The 21825-nt window shown below is 40.8% G+C and overlaps 1 protein-coding gene across 1 annotated transcript; it reads left to right on the top strand.

The window, feature by feature from the left end:
* Positions 1 to 272: 272 nt before the first annotated feature.
* LOC116193219 (nuclear-pore anchor) lies at positions 273 to 21781 on the top strand. Its single transcript, XM_031522026.1, has 48 exons — positions 273 to 764; positions 850 to 996; positions 1082 to 1180; positions 2258 to 2386; positions 2475 to 2567; positions 2655 to 2720; positions 3185 to 3274; positions 3353 to 3430; positions 3782 to 3891; positions 4349 to 4469; positions 4556 to 4648; positions 5281 to 5329; positions 5420 to 5523; positions 5604 to 5672; positions 6336 to 6473; positions 6570 to 6674; positions 6770 to 6883; positions 6995 to 7073; positions 7384 to 7424; positions 7511 to 7584; positions 7981 to 8083; positions 8422 to 8556; positions 8734 to 8832; positions 13642 to 13683; positions 13791 to 13844; positions 13933 to 14112; positions 14221 to 14268; positions 14752 to 14793; positions 14994 to 15077; positions 15153 to 15227; positions 15308 to 15492; positions 15567 to 15669; positions 16168 to 16284; positions 16370 to 16462; positions 16780 to 16920; positions 17063 to 17116; positions 17225 to 17338; positions 17519 to 17596; positions 17676 to 17825; positions 17903 to 17974; positions 18306 to 18461; positions 18560 to 18592; positions 18758 to 18845; positions 18929 to 19002; positions 19078 to 19185; positions 19404 to 19508; positions 19880 to 20066; positions 20163 to 21781. The coding sequence occupies exons 1-48, from the start codon at positions 459 to 461 to the stop codon at positions 21530 to 21532; spliced, it is 6195 nt and encodes a 2064-aa protein (XP_031377886.1). The 5' UTR covers positions 273 to 458; the 3' UTR covers positions 21533 to 21781.
* Positions 21782 to 21825: the final 44 nt, after the last annotated feature.

Below are 21825 nucleotides of genomic sequence, written 5' to 3'. Positions count from 1 at the left end.
TATTTAAAGTGATAATGATAGAAGTTTCTAGTTTACGACAAGGGAAAACGCTGCTCGACAGGGCTGCCAATTTCTATGATCAGAAAGGATAACGCATTAGGGCGAGCCCATGGGCCGCGTCGATGGACCTCTCGTGGAACATCGAAATTGTAATGGGCCTGTTGCATTTCATGCCCATGTCAGTAGGCCCAATTCAGATCGGCCCAGGCCCAATGCCAATAGGGCTTCACCCCTCACCGAGAGAGGTGCAGAGGGAGATTGTTCTTTTTCTTCTTCTTCATCATCATGTCGCACTCTCTGGCGCTTCAATTTCCCTCTCTGCTCGCCATGTTCATTTTCCCCTTGTCCCCATTTGCTTGATCGGAGACGGGAAGGCAGACACCGCACCGTCGACGGAGAGCTTTGATCGGGTCCCAGCCCAGCGTTTCGCAGTGAGTGGGCGGTTTCGGGGCGGGAGGATGCCTTTGTTCCTCTCGGACGAGGAATTCGCTCGGTGCTCTGGCGATGCCGCCTTGGTGGCGGAGAGAGCGGATGACTTCATCAGGAAGCTGCTCAAGGAGCTTGAGACGGTGAAGGCGGAGTCTGACGCTGCATCCATCACCGCGGAGCAGACTTGCTCCCTCCTCGAGCAGAAGTACCTCTCGCTGTCTTCTGAATTCTCCGAGCTTCAGTCTAAGTGCGCCCAGTTCCAGTCCTCCCTCGACCAGCGCCTCTCCGAGCTCGCCGATGTCCAGGCCCAGACGCACCAGCTCCGCCTGCAATGCGTAACTCCTCCGCACTGCCACAACCTGCCTTTCGGGATTCTCTCATTTTTCTGATTCTCAAGTCGTGTATTTTCTTTTACGACAGATTGCGAAGGATGGAGAGATAGAGAGGCTGACGGCGGAAGTGTCCGAGTTGCATAAGTCCAAGCGGCAGTTGTTAGAGCTGGTGGAGCAAAAAGACCTTGAGCTCTCAGAGAAGAATGCCACCATCAAGTCTTATCTCGATAAGATTGTACGTAGCTTTGTTTCTGCTGATTTAGACTCCTGCTGTGCGAGAAAAAGCTGATTCTTTTTGTGTGATATTACAAATTCTGCAGGTCAGCTTGACTGAAAGTTCTGCACAAAAAGAGGCGCGTCTGAGTGAGGTTGAAGCTGAATTAGCGAGAAGTCAGGCTGCTTGTTCTCGGCTCTCACAGGTCGGTATTTAGTACTAAAAAGGTCATCTTTCTGCTTTGCGCACCACCTCAGGCTCATAGGCAGGACTTGGTAGCTAGCATCTTGCTTGATAGCTACCGTGTAAAGTTTTCTCGCCTAATGCAGAAATATCAGCGGCTTAATAAGCATGTCAGTGCACGGCTACTTTTATTGTGCTGAAAAAGCAGTATATAATCATAGATTGGTCTCATGGTGTGCTGAGTCAATGATACTAGAGGTCCACCCGTGCTATGCTATGCGTAGGTGATTAAGAAATATATGTCATGACTTTAGGAGTAAGTCAATGAACTGAAGAGAGAAAATGAAACGTTGGATAGTGAATAACTTAACAAATCATCCGACATCATCCATCAGATGCGCAACTCCTTTGATCATTTTATTGTAAAATTGGATTATTGAAAGACTATAAAAGCAGTAGAAAAAGGAAGTAGTTGGCCAAAAATAAAGAAAAATTAGAAAAAAGAAAAGAAGCAGCAGCAATGGATGATTGAGAGAAATAGAGATGGAAGGGGAGGTGGAGAGATGATGTTACGCTTGAGAGAAATAGGAAGGACAAAAGAGTAAGAAAACTGGGTGAGTGGAATTTAAATTTACTTAACGAAATTATTCATTTGTGTAGAATCTACTGACTGTGATTGATGAAAGACGATGTATAATGGCCGATTTGTGAAACAAGAAGTGGGACCAAACAGAGGGGCTTTGGCTTTATATAGTAGTCCAGATTAGATGCAAGTGGTATTTGCTCATGTATTTGTCCACTTGACTTCATTTATGGATTCTCCAGCGCTTGTATCTAAAAAGAAAGAAACTAGTGGCTGTAGGAGACTATTTATCATCTCCTTGGGAGTCGATGAGGCCTGAATTAGAAGGCACATGTTTACTGAAAGTGTTGCATTTTTGGTTGATCATATACATTCTGTTGCTACTTAGAAAATAGGCACTGGGGCACTTGTTAGTTTATTTACCTTTTTTCCCTCTCTTTTTTGGCCAACACATCCTCATAGCTGGCGTCCTCGACTGGAGAGGCATATTTTTAATTTTCGAAACTGGGATTTCAGGAGAAAGAGCTTGTTGAACGACACAATATATGGCTTAATGATGAGTTGAAGGCTAAAGTGGACAATCTCATAGAATTGCGGAGAACTCATGCGGATCTCGAGGCTGATATGTCTTCTAAACTTGCAGATGTAAGTATTTTAGCTGTACACTTGCCTAAAGTGAAGTATCTGCGAAGTGATCTCTTACTAAGCTTCAATTTTGCTTCATTTTTCTAAGGTTGAAAGACAATTCAATGAAACTTCTACTTCTTTGAAGTGGAACAAAGAAAGAGTGAGGGAGTTAGAGACAAGGCTGACCTCTTTGCAGGAGGTGCGATAGAGATTTACTTAATTTTATTTGCTTCTGTGCCCTACAAATTTTTAGCAGTGCAGCGCTAATAGTTTTGTTGAATTGAAGGAATTGTCTTCATCCAAAGAATCTGCAGCAGCTAATGAGGAACGGTTTTCAGCTGAAATCTCAACAGTGAGTTATCAAGAAACCCTATGCTTTTTCTATTAGCATGTGCATTCACTCATGAAATTGGTAGAGTTGCATTGCTAGTCAGCTGCTAGAAGTTCATTTATAGTAAGACTATTAGTACATGGGTGTAGACAGCAGGGACTATAAGATCTTCCCCTATTCATTCCCTTCGTCTTCATCATTAATATCCTCATATTGTCCTAAAATGGTTGACACCACTTGAAAAGATCATTGTATAGTTATCTGTGAATAATTTTAGAACTTTGAAAATCGGGGTGTGATGATATCCTTATTGCCCTATAATCTTGAAACTGTTCCTTGGGTTCGCCTTTGGTAAAATCACTCTCATGAAGACGTTTATTAGCTTATATGATGGTTGTCCAGTTGATATTTTAGACCTTATAGTATTATGTATTCTTGAACGCTCTGATCTGCTTATTCTGTTTGGATTTTGTGTGGCGCTTTAGGTGCATAAACTTGTTGAATTGTATAAAGAAAGTTCTGAAGAATGGTCTAGAAAAGCAAAGGAGCTTGAGGGTGTTATCAAGGCTCTGGAGGTAAGACTTTTAGTACTTAGTATGGGAATCAACTCTATGTTGCATTGTGCTGATCCTTGCCTTTTATATTTCTGGCAGACACATTTGGCTCAAGTCGAGACTGATTACAAGGATAAACTCGAAAAGGAAGTATCTGCAAGGATACAAGTGGAAAAGGTATGGACATTTCTAATCAGGTTACCCATCTTTATATGGCTCTTTGTCTTTGAAGAAGATAATAATTGGGAAGTCTTGGTATGGATGGAGGAGTGTAACAATTAGAAGTTGGGCCATTTTATGATGATTAAAGCAAAAAAATGATGACTCCTAAAGATATTTAATTAATAGTATTATCTTTGCTGTTTGATTTGATTGAATGGCATGTGCAATTAGAGGGGGATATGTGGTGAGCATACTTGGCGAGTGATGCATGCGTTTTCAGTGTTTCTGCTATGTTTTGTTTTCCCTTTAAAATATTTACTTGTGTTTTGGGCAGCCTTTTCAAATATTGTCGTAGTGTATTTTCAGGAGGCCGAAGATTCAAAGGTTAAATTGGAAAGGTGCGAAGCAGAAATAGAATCTCTGAGAAAAGAAAATGAATTGAGCCTTCTGCCCCTCAGCAGCTTCAGTACAGACAGGTATACTTTATTTTGGTTTCTGCTTCTTTTCATGCTTGAAGCCATTTGACATGAGTGCAGTTCGACTGCTGACGGTGTACCTTCTGGTTTCATGAAATTGTTATTCACGAGCATAGGCACATACATATGCATGCCTTTACATGCATTGAAGAAATTATATCCTTGAACTTTTCAACAAGAATGCTAGTTCAATTTTCTTTTTCTTCTCTCTCATATATATATATATATATATATATATATGTATGTATGTATGTATTGTATTTTGGTCATCGGTAGGATATGCGACATGATGTTCAATATTTGCCCTAATATGGATCATTATTCGTGCTAGTATTTGTGGTTGGATACTTCCTGAATTCCATTTAAGTGTTCTCTAGCTTACTATTTTCGTGAGTCTGATAGTATTAGTTTGTTTTCTTGGTTCACAGTCTTTTGGGTGCTCATTTTTCTCCTGTAGGTTGATGGTTTCAAGTGAATCAAACGAGATAGTTGAAGCTAATAGTATGATTGTCCCTAAGGTACCAGTAGGTGTTTCAGGGACAGCGTTAGCTGCTTCCCTTCTCCGTGATGGATGGAGTGTAAGTTTTCCTGGAAAATGTAACCATGTATCTCCATTTTTTTTCCTTTTGGGATTCAAGTGACATTTTCCTCCTTCATTACCTAGCTTGCCAAAATGTATGCAAAGTACCAAGAGGCTGTAGATGCATTGAGGCATGAGCAGATGGGGAGGAGAGAAGCCGAAGCTGTATTACAACGAGTAAGCCTTCTTCCTTTGTAATCGTGGTGATTCCCGTTCCGTTCATTGTTAAAGGAATGGATCATTAAACTTCCTAATTTTCTTGAAAGATCAAGTATGCAGTGATCTAATGAGTCTACAATCCACTATCAACTTTCTCTGAGTTCACTCAATTTTAGAGAGTGGAACAGGCTCTCTTTGATACTTCTTAAATGCCTTAGCATGCTTCTGAGTCTTAAGCATATATCTAGAGTAATTTAGTTTTGAGGTTCCTGTTCAGTAATCTTTTGCACAATAGGGATTAGCATGAATCAGCCTAGCGTTTGAAAGATTTGTACAAAACTTTTGCAATGTCATAGTCAAAGAATTCGGAGTTAGATGCCCAGAAGTTATGCATAGAAAAACGCAAGACTCGTTTTTTAGTCATATGGCCAGTAGTTTGTTGAGAGTCCAACTCTCTTTACCATTTTAGCTTTATTGAGACATACAATGATGGATAGGAACCTAAATACAAAGCAAGGAGTGAATAAATTATATAAGATGACCGCCAAAAGAATAAATGATTCAAGATATTATGGTCCTTATAGAATGTGCTAGCTGTGCAACTCTATTTTTGGTGTCAAAGACCCTTTGGTGACAGTTCTGTCTTGCAGGTTTTGTATGAACTGGAAGAGAAGGCTGAGCTTATTCTGGATGAAAGAGGTTTTTGCTAAATCTAATAATCGAAACAGAAAACTTTCATGTTATGTTGGAGCTCTCATAAACCATGAAGTGCTATCCTTGTGTGGGCAGCTGAGCACGAGAGAATGGTCGAAGCATACTCTCTGATTAACCAAAAGATGCAACATTGTACATCTGAACAGTTGAATTTAGAGAAAACTATCCAAAGTTTGAAGGTCTGTCACTGTTTTCCCAATTTACTTGCAGATCTTCTCCATATAGTAGACATCATGTCCAATATTTGCTCTGTTTCCAGGCTGATATCAAGAGGCAAGAAAGAGACTACCAGCTAGCTCAAAAAGAGATTGACGACCTTCAGGAGCAGGTGATAACAGCTTCTGGTTTTCAATATGCCTGCAGTATGCTCATCTGAGTTCCTCTATTTGGTTTTCAAAATGGTGCTTTCTGAGTATATATTAGCCCTTCTGTATCAGGCCAGGCAATGCCCCTTTATAGCATAGTGATATTCTTTTTGGCATACTGATATTCTCATCCTTTGAGGCTTCTCGGATATAGCAATCTCTCAGTGCTTCCCTTTTCTTGCTTTTGAATTTCAGCCACCGCATAACTTGCTGTTAAATTTGTATTTACTTTTTACATCTAGGCCTGTATGTTTGATCCCAATTACATTTAGCCAAGGTGTTGTCTTATCTCATTTGGATTGCCAAAGAAGCTTAAATGTTTTGTTGGGTAATATCTTTGCCTGGACTTGTTTGTGCTGCTTGGGTAAATTTGTTTTGTGTAAATGTAGATGAATGTTCGGACTGCTGTTAGATGTGCTTGGATGGTGATTCAAGATAAGATTATCAGTAGATTCTGTATCTTCCATGCCTGAGTACATGTGTCAAAGATTAATGTCATACGATAATAAAATATGTTGCTGAAATACTACATTGATATGACCTTGGATTTTTTTTTCTTTTTCTTGATAGTTCTGGTTGTTTTTTTTGGAGATATTATATGTAATGAGCTTCATAATGTGATTCAGATCACTGTTCTTCTCAAGGAGTGTCGTGATGTACAATTACGCTGTGGATCCGATGTGCGCGATCATGCTGATGTTGAGACGATGAAGGTCGCTTTTGAGACCAATGGAGACACTGAGAAAATTATCTCCGAACGTCTTGTTAGTACCTGGGTTTCTTTGTGTTTTGACATTTTTCCAACTCCTGTATATTTTTGAGGGCCTAATCAATGTTTCGTTGGGAAAACAATGTACCAGTTGACCTTCAGGGATATAAAAGGATTAGTTGAGCAAAATGTTCAGCTGAGGAGCCTTGTGCGCAGCTTTTCTGACCAGATTAATGATAAAGAGACGGAATTTAAGGTAGCAACCTAGAGTTTTTTGGTTAGTTGTGTTTGCTTGTTGACCCATTTGCTAACACACATGTTTAACGAGGACCCCTTTGTGCATTTTTGCAGGACAAATTTGAATTGGAGCTCAAGAAACATATGGAGGAAGCTGCCTCAAAAGTTACTGCTGTGTTACAAAGAGCTGAGGAGCAAGTTCAGATGATTGAATCATTGCATACCTCGGTCTGTCTTTCCACTTTAGTATTAAAATTATATAGTGTTGCGGTGCACATGTTTGTTTGGGTTTTGCTATAACTAATAACAATCTCCCTCTTCCAAATATTTGTTATGCAGGTTGCTATGTACAGAAGATTGTATGAAGAGGAACATAAACGCCATTCTTCTTATTCACCCACTGCTGTTGAGATTACAGGTTGTGATTTCCTCCCATTTCGTGTTGGAAAACTATTTTCTTTTTTGTGAAAGGTACATCTTAGGCTGATATGGATTATAAGATGTGGTAAATATGCATGAGAAGTTGTCAAGAGATTAGCCATCTATTATCTATAGGTTTAATAGGAGCTGTCCTGGTTGGTATTCTTGCATTTGGTGAAGGCCTTGCTCTGTTTTGTACTTGATGGATCAGTCTGGGGTGTTTTGTAGTTATTAGAGGCTCTCAGTGGCATCCTTGTTTCCCTTCAATATGCTTTTTCAGTTCACCATATTTTATCTCTTTGTTGCAGATGGGAGGGCTGACCTCAAGTTACTTATTGAGGGTTCTCAGGTATAATTGACCTTTCTTGCAACTGAAGGGAGTAGTTCTTTTTTATATGATTCCTGTGGTAGTGCCTGAATTTTGTCAATCTATAGGAGGCTGCTAAAAAGGCACAAGAGCAGGCTGCTGAACGAGTGAGATCTCTTGAAGATGAGTTGGACAAATCTAGGTAATTCTTTGTTCTATTATATTTCTGTTGGCAAACCTTCATATTACCCTGGTCTCAAGCTGTCGCATATTTTCATTTTAGATGTTATAGAGAGAGTTAACTTGCCAGTGTGTGAGAATACGTTAGTCTGATGGGACTCTACTCAGTGCTATTTTGGATTTCCATATCATGCACCATACTTGTTTAGAGATGCTTTCTGATTTTCTTTCTGAATGATGAATGAGATGTTTCTGCTATGGGCGTTTACTTCTGTTCTCTCTGAATTATAAAATTACTCTCATTTGGTAGAAACATTTCCAAGGATTTGTCAGTTCTCAATTCCTCTGAACCATTGAATTCTTCCTACTTGAATTTTGAAGCATGTCTTCTTAAATCTCCATCCTTATATATTTTCAGGGCCAAGATTATTTCCTTGCAGTCAGAGCGTGACAAATTAGCTTTGGAAGCCAATTTTGTTCGAGATAAAGTTTATAGCCTTGTCAAAGAATCTGAGCACAAGGTGAAGGGATTATTATACTTTTTCTCTTTTCTGTCGATGTCTTTTATGTCCCTTGGACGCTGTCCTGTGTCTGAATGTTGTCGTAAAGTAACATTACCCTGAGAGTGTTCTTAGGCAAAACTCTAGGAACTATGCATTGCCAGATTTTAGTATGCACACTGCATTAATATAAAATATGAGTCCCACCTTGACATGCTTGCTTAATATTTGTGAAACATTGTTCTAGTAAAGGATTCTGGCTCTTGACCTGGCCAATTGTCTCACTGAAAAATCTTGCTTGAAATGTCTCTCTGGAATTATCATCTTCTCATAATTGCATTTAATGGTTAATGTCTCAGAGACAAGAACTAGATGGAGTCTTAGCAAGGAACGTGGAGTTCTCTCAGTTGATAGTTGACTACCAGCGAAAGCTTCGCGATAGTTCTGAATCTTTGCATGCAGCTGAAGAACTTTCTCGGAAGTTAACAATGGAGGTGAGGCTAAACAAGGAAGAAGTATAGAACTTCTGTTTTCTGTATTTTGTTCCCTTTACCTTCCTCGATGTTTCTTTTCTCCTTTATTTCGGGAAGGAGGCATTTGAAGATAACCGCAAAACTTGTAAAACTAGTAAGTGTGGTAACCTAAACTTACAATTGCTTTAAATGCCATAGGTATCTATTCTTAAGCATGAAAAGGAATTGTTGGCAAATGCTGAAAAGAGAGCTTGCGATGAGGTGAAGAGTTTGTCGGAACGTGTCTATCGCCTGCAGGTCAGTTGTCAGAACTGTTATGCTTTGCATATTGTTCTTCAATCTGCAGTTTACTTGAATCAGATCATATGCATCTTTCAAACCACAAGTTCTCTAAAGATTCTGTAATTTGCTAGTCCTATTAGTTTCCTGCTTAGGTAGGTGGTTGGGTTTTAACTCTATTAATACCAATAGGTGGCATAGGATGTCCATTGTGATGTTTTTTCTGATCTATTCCTGTCACTGATCCATGTAGCTGCTGCCAGTGCCCTTTTTATTTTTTATAAATAATAATGATAAAGCTTTTATTCCTCATTCTCTGTTTGTGATAGGACATATATCATAGCATTGTTATTTCTTTTTTAATTGTGCTGAAAGCCGTTCTCTATTTCTTCTTAACTACAACAAACTTCTGATACTTTGTTGCTGGATTAGCAGTGTTTTGGTGTCTTCGTTTATGGACAATTAACCCCTATTGTGTTAATCGAAAATGGTAGATGAAACCGTAGAAATTGGGAGAAAGAAATCGTCCGGGGATCACCCACAGACTTCACTTTATATACTTTAAGGAGTTATTTACACAAAGAATAGAAACTAAAGACTATTTACATTTAAGTCCCTAATCTATTGAGTTCTATATATTTAACACACCCTCTCAAGCTGGAGCATATATATTGTGAATGCCCAGCTTGTTACAAATATAATCTACTCGAGAACCTCTAAGAGCCTTGGTAAAAATATCTGTCAATTGATCATTTGAACTAACAAAGGTCGTCACAATATCCTGAGATTGCAACTTCTCTCTAACAAAATGACAGTCAACCTCGATATGTTTCGTCCTCTCATGAAAAACCGGGTTCGATGCAATGTGTAGTGCGGCTTGATTATCACAAAATAACTTCATAGGACCAGGTTGTTCTACTCCTAACTCTCCAAGCAATTGTTTCACCCACAACAGTTCACAGGTGGTTAAATCCATCGCCCTATATTCAGCTTCGGCACTTGATCGGGCAACAACATTTTGCTTCTTACTCTTCCAGGAAATGACATTCCCCCCAAATAATACACAGTAACCTGTTGTGGATCTTCTGTCTGATTTTGAACCAGCCCAATCTGCATCAGTATATCCAACGACTTCATTATGACCTCGATCTTGATATAGCAATCCTCTACCAGGAGCTCCCTTAAGATACTTCATAATTCGAATTACAGCATTCCAGTGAGTTTCAGTTGGTGAATCTAGGAACTGACTGACAACACTTACTGCAAAAGATATGTCTGGTCTAGTAATTGTGAGATAGTTCAGCTTACCAACCAGTCTGCGATATCACTCAACATCTAAAAAGGGTTCTCCTTCTCCTAGTGCTAACCTGACATTAGGATCCATCGGTGTATTGACGGGCTTACACTCAAGCAATTCCGTTTCTTCTAAGATGTCTAACACATACTTCCTTTGTGATATGTATATACCACGCTCAGACTGAGCAACCTCAATCCCAAGAAAGTACCTTAAGGCTCCCAAATCTTTAGTTTGGAATTGTGAGTGCAGATAAGTCTTCAGTTGAGAAATGCCAACTACATCATCCCCGTAATTACAATATCATCAACATATACAACCAAGAGAATGTGTCTTCCTCCATAGTGTCTGAAGAACACCGAATGATCAAATTGACTTCTCATTAGACCAAACTTAAGAACAGTTGAACTGAAGCGACCGAACCATGCCCGGGGAGACTGCTTCAACCCATACAAAGATTTACGAAGTTTACATACCTTGCCGAAGTATTCCCCCCTGAGCAACAAACCCAGGCGGTTGCTCTATATAAACCTCCTCTTCTAAGTCTCCATGTAGAAAAGCATTCTTGATGTCCAACTGATGGAGCGACCAATGATTAATGGCTGCCAATGACAACAATAAACGCACAGAAGCTACCTTGGCTACGGGAGAAAAGGTATCCCCATAGTCTAGTCTAGGAATCCGTGTATAGCCCTTGGCAACTAGACGGGCTTTCTATCGGTCAACACGACCATTTGGGGACGTCTTCACTGTATACACCCATTGACAACCCACAACAGTTTTTTCAGGTGGCAAAGATACAAGTTCCCAAGTGCCGTTGGCATCCAAAGCAGACATCTCATCTATCATTACTTCCCACCAACCAGGATGTGACAATGCCTCCTTAACAGATTTAGGAATAGAGACAGAATCCAAAGAAGAAAGAAAGGCAGTATAGGAAGGAGACAGGCGACTATAACTAAAAAAGTTATATAGAGGATAAGGATTAGCAGTGAAGCGGGTACCTTTTCTATGGGCAATAGGCAAATCTGGCTTTAGGAAAGACATCAATGGTAGATCCGAGGCTGGAGATGCGACTGGAACAGGGGTAGAGTCCTCTGGTCTCTCAGAAGAGGTCACCTGGACTCTCTCTAGCAGTTGTGATTCAATATGAGGTACCTTTCTCCTACGCTGATAAGTAATTAGCTCATGTGGTTCAGTTGGCCGGGAAGTGGATGGCGTCTCAGGGGTCTCTAGAGGAGAAGTGGATGTGGATGGAACACTAAACGGAACAGTTACATATGGAGAAGGGAGAGGCAATGATTCAGAAAGTGACTCAGATTCATTGGGAGACGCTGAGAAAAAAGGAGTGGACTCAAAGAAGGTGACATCAGCGATCACAAAATATCGACGTCGTTCTGGGGAGTAACATCTATACCCTTTTTGCCCACGGGGATATCCCAAGATTACACACTTTAAAGAGCGAGGAGACAATTTTGATGAGCTTGGAAGCAATTGATGGACGAAACAGAGACACCCAAAGATACGTGGAGGCAATGAATAAATTGCATCACGGGGAAACTGGACTGAAAAAGGGATTTGACCATGAAGGACACTAGAAGGCATTCTATTGATCAAATAACATGCAGTGAGAAGTGCATCACCCCAGAACTAGACATGTACGTTCATATGTATCAAGAGAGTGCGTAAAGTCTCAACAAGATGTCTATTCTTTCGCTCAGCAACTCCATTTTGTTGTGGAGTATAAGCACAGGAAGATTGATGTATCATGCTTCGAGAGGACATATATGATTGAAAGGATGCTGAGATATTCTCGGGCATTATCACTATGAAGGGTACGAATTGAAACACCAAATTGTGTTTGGATTTTAGCACAGAAGGACACAAATATGGGATATAGATCAGACCGATTCTTTAACAGATAAACCCATGTCATTCTGGAATAATCATCAATAAATGTTACAAAATGACGATAACCTTGACTGGAAAGAACTGGACAAGGACCCCAAATGTCTGAATGAACTAAAACAAAACGTGCACTAGCACGTTTACTGACTCTACTTGGAAATTGGGTCCTAGTATGTTTTCCCAGCTGACATGATTGACACTCTAATTGACTGACTTTAAACAAAGTCAGAATCATTTGCTTCAGATTAACTAGAGAAGGATGACCTAGGCGGCTATGAATCTGCTCTGGAGATGCAACGGTGCAAGCAATAGGTACCTCATATGTTGCTGAAACAGAGAGTTGGTAGAGGCCTTGAAACTCACGCCCCGTTCCAATCGTTCCTTCTGTCCTCGAGTCTTGAATTACCACAGAGTCCGAAGTAAAGATTACTGTGCAATTGAGATCTTTGGTCAGTTTGCTAATAAAAATTAAGTTATAGGGAAACTTAGGAAGATAAAGAACAGAGGATAAGAAAATGGAAGCAGTAGGTTGAGCTGTTTCAAGGTCACTCACCAAGGCGAGAGAGCCATTAGCTAGAGTAACAGAGAGCAAAGAACTAGAATTATGGAAGTGTGATAACAAAGTAGAATCACCAGTCATATGATCAGATGCACCTGAGTCGAGAACCCAGGAACCTGATAGAGAGGATTTGGTGAGACATGCCACTGGCTGACCAGACTGTGCGAAGGAAACAACGGGTTTAAGCAAAGAGGTTAACATATTAACCAAAGAGAACCAAAGACAACAGAGAAAAATGGAACCAGTGGGCTTATCAAGCAGCAACTGAGACAACAATGGGGTCAAGCAAGCAGCAACTGAGAAGCAGCAAGCAGCAATTGAGACTTAGCAAACAGCAACTGGGACAAGAATTGGCTTAAGCAGCAAGCAGCAACTAAAGCAGAGACAAAACTAGACGACCAGTAGCTGAAGCAGAGATGGAACCAGACCAGACGACCAGACCAGACAAGTCGTTGTCGTTGGATGCTGAAGAAGAGACGGAACCAGCGACCTCTGGAGACTGGAGACAGGGAGCAGCGACTGGAGGCAGCTGGAGACAAAGAGCAGCAACTGAAGCAGCGACTGGAGGAAGTTCAGGTAGCTGCGACTAGAGACAAGGAAGCTGCGACGGGGTTGACGATTCGAGCAGCAACAGAGACGACAGTGAAGAGCTGGAGACAAGAAGTGCAACTGGAATCGGAAGCTTGACTAGAATCGGAAGCTTCAACTGGGTTGATGATTTTCCCCCAAACCTAGCTCTGATACCATGAAACCGTAGAAATTGGGAGAAGGAAATCGTCCGGGGATCACCCACAGACTTCACTTTATATACTTTAAGAAGTTATTTACACAAAGAATAGAAACTAAAGACTATTTACATTTAAGTCCCTAATCTATTGAGTTCTATATATTTAACAGTAGAGAACCCCTGGGAGCAAGTTCTTTGAGAATTGTGTGCTCAAAAACCACTTGCATGCATCTACTTAAATGCAGTACATTACCTCTGAATTAAAAAGTCATATCTTTCTGAACAGAAAACTCTTTACATTTACATGCAATCTTTGTACTTGTATTGATTGTGTTGCAGGCTACACTGGATACTGTACAGAGTGCAGAAGAAGTCCGTGAGGTGAGCTAAATTTTGAATAGATAACTGTTCCTTTTATTTCTGCTGTTCTGGAGTTAGTGCAGTTTAGTATTCTTACTTTTAACTCCATTGTGTTGTGGATATGCCAGGAGGCAAGAGCTGCAGAGAAAAGAAAAATGGAGGAATATACTAAGCAAATTCAGGTCTTTTTGTCTATATATAGTATATTTCCACACATAGAAGCCAATGATTTTATATCTGAAGAAGCTACTATAATCATATAATTTGCAGAGGGAATGGGCCGAGGCTAAGAAAGAGCTGCAAGAAGAGCGTCATAATGCTCGAAATATAACCCTTGATCGTGACCAAACTTTAAAAAGTGCCATGAAACAAGTTGAAGAAATGGGGAAACAGTTGGCTGATGCCTTACATGCTGTTGCAGCTGCTGAGTCCAAGGCAGCTGTTGCTGAGGTATAGTCCATTTTTTCTCTTTTCTGTAGACTTCTTTGTCATGTACGTGTTGTTTTCCATTGTTTGATGGTGATAGTACATGCAACTCATGTATTTTCCTTCTTTCAGGCCAGACTGTCAGATCTGGAGAAAAAGATCAGATCTTCCGAGTCAAAGGTATAGTTCTTGAAGTGATTATAATTGGGATGACAAAGTTGGAAGTGACGACTATGGCTGTAGTTTCTCTTGTTGTTTACGGTCACTGGTTTAGGACGTAGAAGTTCTTCTACTGCTTGCTTATATCTGTGCTTTTTGTATGTCCTGAAAAGCAATTATATTCCTGTACTGATGAGCTGGTGAGGTTTACTAAAATAGAGAAATACTTCTGTAAATGATAATGGAGGTGAAAGGTCTCTTCTTACTGCTAGATCCAATCTTCTGGTCCCTGCGGAAAGGAAAAATAATTTCACGTTCTTCCTTTCGGTAAGGGGGGATTAGGAAAATCCTATTGTTTGTTAATAATTTCATGTTAAACAAGCTGCTGTTAATTTGTGGGTTGAACATTTTCACTGCTGATTGGAGACTGATGATATACCTTTATGTTGAACTAAATGCCTGTCTGGAGATGCATCACCTGCTTCTGATACTCTCTTGGTGCAGGTGGATGGCATTGATGGTAGTCCTATGATTTCTACTAATGAGGTATGTATTGTTTGAATTGTTAGAAGCGTTTTGTGCTCGGACTCAGACTTAGGATGGAAGGATGATGATAGGGCTAATTGGGGTTTAAATCTGGGCTCTTACCCAATTAAACAAAGGACTTGGAAATATGTGTAGAACTACAATATGTGTTTCTGTATATTTGTTGGCATCTGACTTTGTTTTATTGAACTTTCTTCTAGCTTGTTGCGGAAATAAGAATATCTAAAGAAGATATGGAGAAATTGAAAGAAGAGGCAAAGGCAAATAAAGAGCACATGCTGCAGGTAGTATATGTGCATTTGAGAGCTGTGCTTACCACTCACGATGAACACGCTAATTTCCGAGCTCTTTTATTGCAGTACAAGAGCATTGCAGAAGTGAATGAAACAGCACTAAAGCAGATGGAACATGCTCATGAGAACTTCAAAGCTGAGGTATCTTTGATGGTGGAAGGTCTGAAAGCAGGCATTTTACTGATAAGTTTGATTTTAAATATTTTTGAACTTATATTCAGGCTGAGAGACTAAAGAGTTCCTTAGAAGCTGAGGTACTTTCACTAAGACAAAGGGTCTCTCAATTGGAGACTGAAGTGAGTTCAAAATCTGAAGAAGTGGCTTCTGCAATTGCTGCAAGAGAGGAGGCCCTTTCTTGTTCTTCGGCAGAGCTTACAAAATTGAAGGAAGAAATTGTGGCTAAAACGTGAGTATAGGTTGATCATCACTTTGTGGTTCTGGTTATGAAATTGGTTCCAACACTTTTGATTTTATTTGTAGATCTGAAGTTGTTGCATTGGAAACTAAAATCTCTTTGCTTGAAGACAAATGGAAGAGTGAGCATGAACGTTGGCGATCTGCCCATTCGAATTATGAAAGACAGGTAAATGATGAGGGTATGTTGGAAGTGTCATCAGCAATTCACTGAAATTTCATGGATGTGTGTTGCCATTATCTTCACCAGTGTCGGTTCCAACTGGTTCTTGGCCTACTGAGCAACTGTGTGGGCTCTATATTACAGAAAACATATCTATTGAGATTTTTCATTACATAGGTAGACTTAGGCAGGCTTGTTGAACTCATCTAAATCTTGTTCTAGAAGTTCCTGGATTCGTATCATGCAGTTTATCTAGTGAAATGTTTTTGATAAATTTTGATCATTTCAAAAAGGAGAAAAAATCTTGGTAAACTTTTAGCATTTTATTTGTGATAATTGTGTTTTCCTAGAAGCTCGCATAATTTGAACTGAAGCAGTTAAATGTGCAGTAGTAGGCATTTGGAGCTGGAGCTGGCCCTCCAAAATGTCTAGATATTTTTGTACTATCCTTTAGCTTGATAGAGTCTAAGAAGAGCTGTAATTGGGCTCCGTCATCTTTCACAGGTTGTCCTGCAATCTGAAACTATACAAGAGTTGACCAGAACATCAGAAGCTTTGGGTGTACTGCAAGAGGAAGCGTCTAAATTGCGGAAAATGGCAGATGCACTTAAGAGTGAAAATGTACATTACTCTGATACGAGCATGTTTGTAATAGCTTTTTGATGAAATAACATGCATCCTTTGATTTAATTTCTTTAATGTTTAGGATGAGTTGAAGTACAAATGGGCAGCGGAGAAGTCAGTACTAGAAGAATTGAGAAATGCAGCTGAGAAGAAATACAATGAATTGAATGAACAGGTCAGCGCTATGCTCATATCTGCTGACAACTGCTCCTCTGCACGTTTAAATCAGTTGCTTGTTTTGGTTCTTCTCTCCGTTTTAATATATTTTGCTAGAATAACCCCCAAAAAAAAATCATTAAAGGAAGAATTCATGCTCTTAAGGGGAGTATATCTTTAGTCAAAGCTATTTCCCTGTAATCCGATGACTAATTTCAACTTTTGTCAACCTTTATACAAGTAAATGGTGCCTAATCACTCTGCATGAACAGTAAGTTCTTGAAATCAACTGTCATCAGATTTTTGGAATGTTAATATTTCTTGTATGTTCTACAGAATAAAATACTGCATGATAGACTTGAGGCTCTGCACATCCAATTGGCTGAGAGGGATCGCTCAGGTGGAAATTCTGGAGGTGCAGTTCCAGATTCCAGTTTACAGAATGTGATCAATTATCTCCGACGGACTAAAGAAATAGTAATAATCTCTCTTTTTACCAGTTCTCACTCTTCATTCCCATTAGCCTGGTCATCGCTGAGCCACCGTTCTTCTCCATTGCCTTTTCATGCAAGCAGTTCCCAAATAGATCTTGTTTTTTATATAGTTGTTATTGTTACAGGCGGAGACAGAAATTTCATTGTTGAAACAAGAAAAGCTCCGCCTGCAGTCTCAGGTACAACAGTTTGAAACTTCCACTCAGAAAGTTCTGCTTGCATTTGAGAGTTTGAAATCCTAAGTTCTGGTTTTATTTTTCACTTATTGGATGTGTTCTGATGCTCAGCTTGAGAGTGCTCTTAAGGCAGCAGAAACGGCCCAATCGTCCCTTCACGCTGAACGTGCCAGCTCAAGGGCAATGATGTTCACAGAAGAAGAGTTCAAATCTCTTCAACTTCAGGTTTGGATTGTTTTTTCTCTCTAGGTTCTTCCCATCCTTTAAGGTTGCGTATTATATCTTTATCAATCTGTGACCAAGCTCTAACTCTTCTTGGGGACTGCTTATATTTTATTTGACCTGAATCTGCAATCTAGCCTGACTTTCCTTTTCCTTATATTTGTCTGTGAAAATATGATTCAGGCTAGGGAAATGAATTTGCTTCGGGAAAGCAACTTGCAACTTAGAGAAGAAAACAAGCATAACTTTGAGGAATGCCAGGTACATGTATTTCCTTTTATTTTTCCAAGTACTTCTGCAAATGTCACTTCATTTACTAATGTAGCATGTGGATGTGTAGAGATTGCGTGAAGAAGCTCAAAAGGTCAGGGTTGAATGTGAACATCTAGAAAAATTGTTGAGGGAGAGACAGGCTGAGGTGGAAGCCTGCAAAAGTGAAATTGAATGGCAGAAGGGAGAGAAGGCTCTATTAGAAAAGAAGGTGGCTGAGGTATTTGCATGTCTTTGCATCTTTTGTCTTTATATGTCATGCAAATCTACATGTTAACTTCTAGTTATTTGTGACAGTTGCTTCAAAAGTGCGGAAATATTGATATAGAACATTACGAGCGCTTGAAGAATGAGGTATCCCAATTGGAGGTAGGCTGAATCATCTATGCAAATGGAAGGATTTTTTTTTTTTAAGTATATGTTAGAACACAATCACAATAATAGAGATCAGATGTCACTGATATCAAGGCTCAAAACAGGTAAAGGATTATATACTGTTCCTTTCTGAAAGCCCATGTTGCTCGAGTTTTCTCTATGGTCCTCTTATTTATAGGAGCTGGTTTCTTTCACTTTACTTTCATCCTGGCATCAGAATTTGGCTTCTTGCCATGGATCTTTCCACTGCTTTATCACAATTCATTGTCCGTAAATGAGGTTTCCTTTCCAACTTGTTTGTTCCCTATGACATCTTGTCTTTCAGGAAAAACTTAAAGAGAAAGATGCTCAGATTGAGGAAATTAAAGCCCTATCTTCCCAGAAGCAGGATACTATTTCACAGCTTGAGCTGGCTCTACAGAACTGTAGGACTGAACTGAACGAGAAAGAGAAGAGGGTTTCAGAGTTGTCGCAAGTAGAGGTAGTGCTTTTTGTTCTTTTAGCATGGTTGAATGTTGTGAGGTTGCTTCTTCTTCATTGCCAATATATGACGGTTATTACATTGTTCTATAATTGCAGGACAAGCAAAAGAAACTTGCATTCCAGTTCAAGGTTTTGAAGCTGACACAACTATGACTAATATATTTCCTTAAATTGTTCGAGAGAGTCTTTTCAAGTGTCTAGGATATTTTGCTTTACGGTGTATGTGGTTTGAAGTGCTGTCTTGTTTCATCTGACTTTTTATTCATCGTTCTCTGTCTCTGTTCATTACCAAAGAGGAGACTTGATGCTTTGGGAAAGGAGAAGGAGGAGCTTAATAAGGAAAATCAAGCTCTTTCGAAACAGTTGGAGGAACTCAAACAAGGTAAGAACCTTGCTTACCATCTGAAATAATTTGTGGTCCTCTCGTCTATAAGATACTGCCCTATAATTGAGGTCATGTTTTAGGCAGAAGGACCACAGGGGATGTTACAGTGGAACAGGTCATGAAGGAAAAGGAGGAGAAAGACACCAGAATACAGGTATGATTATCAATCTCTTCCGGGATTTTTCGTGGCATTCATAGCACTGCTTATTCTCATATGAGTTTCTTGCAGATGTTGGAGAAAACTATTGAGAAGCTAAGGGAGGTTCTGAAGAAAGAGAAAGACAGACGCCAGAAGAGTGAGGAGACGATAGTGGATTCCTTCAAAAGAGCTGATGAGGTTTTGCTCAAAACTAATTTTACTGTAATCTAGTTTACCCGCCCTTATTGTGTTAATTGTGACGGAAGCATTTAGTTTGTTGGCCTTCCGTCGAAATTTACATTCTATATGCTAACCTAACAGAAGATTCCCCGTCAGCCTATAGATGTTCTCAATACAGATATTCTTTAGACTTTCTATGACGACATCTCTTTATACACCTGCTTTCTTGATGTTAGGAGAAAAATAAGGTTACAAATGAACTAGAGAAGCACAAACAGGCTGTGAAGCAGCTCTCCGATGAGCTAGAAAAGATGAAGCAAGCTGAAGGCAGTCTTCCAGAGGTAAAACGATTTTTTGGGTGATTATATTCAAGCCTAATTGGATTTGAATTTCTTTTATTTTCTGCACGACCTGCTGCTTTCATTATATTCAAGCCTAATTGGATTTGAATTTCTTTTATTTTCTGCACAATCTGCTGCTTTTGGCCGATTAGGGTTAGTGGTCTAATTCTCGTTAATTGGAACTTGAATCATCTATCCTCTGTGTGTGTGTGTGTGTGCAAGTAGAGAGAGAATGGAGTCTGGCTTTGGTTTTTCAAGATCCTGCTTTGGGCAATTTGCTGCCTCTTGAAAAGTTATTGTTGCATGGGCTTTTACGTTTTGCTGCTGCTGCTGCTAAACCTGATTTTCTTACATTTTGGTATTGTGCTCAGGGTACTTCAGTACTTGAGGTTCTCTCAGGAAATGCTCTGGATGATCTTGCTTCAGGCTATGTCTTGGCTGTAGAAAGGTTTGAAAGGGTGGCCCATTCACTTGCTATTGAGTTTGGAGGGGCTCGTGCTTCCCTTCATGAATCTTCTACAGCTTCAGATACTCCTATCGTGTTACCTGTTGCGAGCAGTTAGGATTGCTCCAAATCCCTTTCATTATCATTTTACAGCTATCAAGTTTTGAAGGGATATGCCTGACTAGAATTAATTTTTGTGAAATGTATAGCTCCTGCTCAAGCACCTACAGGTACTCCTGAGAAGAGTGACATCAGTGTACCACCTAAACCTGCTGGGGAAGAAAGGGAGAGGAGATCTGTGATGCCTAGAACTGTCGCTGATGCTCGTAAAAATGTGAGAAGGTTGGTGAGGCCACGCCTGAACCCAGAGGAGGTGCAACAGCAGGACACGGAGATGCCAGAAGCTGAAAGTGCACGAAAGCAACCTGTTCCTTCTCGGCAGGATGCTGCTTCTGAGGGCAGTCTTGCTGCTTCAGCAGTCCAACAGCCACCACGGAAGCGCCAATTAGCTCCATCTGTTGCCGAGTCGGCGGAGCAGTCAGCAGCTGGGGGAGAAAGTGCTTCGAAGAGGTCCAAAGGACTGGATATGCCACAACCGGAAGATGCCAGTCGGGGACAGTCAGTTGGTGGTGCTGTTGTTGCAGCTGAGGAAGCATCTGATGCTCTACCTCAAGGCCTAGACAAGGATAAGGATGTTGGTGGTGATAGTCAGATGGAAGATACTCAGATCTCTTTGGAGAAGGTTGAGGAGGACCAGCAGATGGAACAACGGCCTTCAGAAGGAACTAGCGAGGAGAATCTGGATAAGGCAGGTAATGGTCAAGGTGATACAACTGGGATGGCATCTAGTGATGTGGTGCAAGGGGAGGAGGATCAGATAGAGTCGGGCAACAATCAACAGTTGATTGAGGAGAGTGACAAAGAAGAGGGCGAGCTTGCCCCAGATGCTGCTGATCTCGAAGAGGAGGGAGGTGGTGGTGATGCATCTCCGGAAGCAGTGGGAGGAGGAGAAAAGCCCGAGGAAGCTGCTGCCACTACTCCCACGGCTTCTCCACTTAGGGGAGATGAGGATGTAGATGTTGTGGTGGAAGAGACAGAGAATAACTCTTCCCAGGAGGCTGCACTGCAGGATGATGAGAAGGGCGAGGAGGAAGGTGAGATAACGGAGGAGGCAGCCGCAGAAGCCGAAGAACCTTCTAGTAAGAAGACTGAAAAGGAGCAGCAGCAGCAGCAGGTATCATCTGAAGCTGCTGCTGCTGCAGGGGAAAGTGCTGTTGTCCCGACTCCACCTCCACCAATTCAGAGGAGCCCAAGTCCGGTTCTCAGCCCGAGCCCGAGCCCGAGCCCGAGCCCGAGCCCGGGGCCAAGTTTGACAACGCCAGGGAGCAGTTCAACAACCATAAACTTGCGAGAGAGAGCAAGAGAGAAAGCTGCCTTGAGGCAGGCTGGGTCTCTCCCTTCGACTACCCCAGGTAGGGGTCGAGCGGTCCGTGGTCGTGGTGTGCGGGGACGCGGGGCTCGCACTGGACGTGGTGGCGGTCAGCCCCCCTCTGGTGAATCAGGTCAGGGCTCCAGGTAAAAACAAAATTAAATAGAGTCAAATTTACTTAAAAACTTGCAAGAAGGAGGATCCTCTGCGCAGAGTGAGTTCCCTAGTTTTGGTAGTTTTTGTTGCTGGTTGACTTCTTGATAACTGTCCTTGATGTAGAGAATATTCAGATGCCTCTACTTGTTGCTCCGATCCTGGCATTATGCACGAGAACCTTGTTCCAGGATTGATAGTTGAAATTGACGCTCGCGTGTTGTACGATTTACCCATTTTCTCGTCTGGTGATGCTTAATTGCTTATCTTCAATTTCTCCGACATCGATA

The sequence above is a fragment of the Punica granatum genome, chromosome 1, assembly GCF_007655135.1.
Source record: "Punica granatum isolate Tunisia-2019 chromosome 1, ASM765513v2, whole genome shotgun sequence".
In the NCBI taxonomy this organism is placed as follows: domain Eukaryota; kingdom Viridiplantae; phylum Streptophyta; class Magnoliopsida; order Myrtales; family Lythraceae; genus Punica; species Punica granatum.
The sequence above is the reverse complement of the archived record's forward strand: the minus strand, read 5'-3'. Positions and strand labels throughout refer to the sequence as shown.

Excerpts from the sequence above, each read along its gene's own strand:
- LOC116193219 (XM_031522026.1), top strand. The coding sequence starts at position 459 with ATGCCTTTGTTCCTCTCGGACGAGGAATTCGCTCGGTGCTCTGGCGAT. Across the intron at positions 5,330-5,419 it reads GCTTATTCTGGATGAAAGAG|CTGAGCACGAGAGAATGGTC; the intron begins GTTTTTGCTAAA and ends TTGTGTGGGCAG. Across the intron at positions 14,269-14,751 it reads TCAGATCTTCCGAGTCAAAG|GTGGATGGCATTGATGGTAG; the intron begins GTATAGTTCTTG and ends CTCTTGGTGCAG.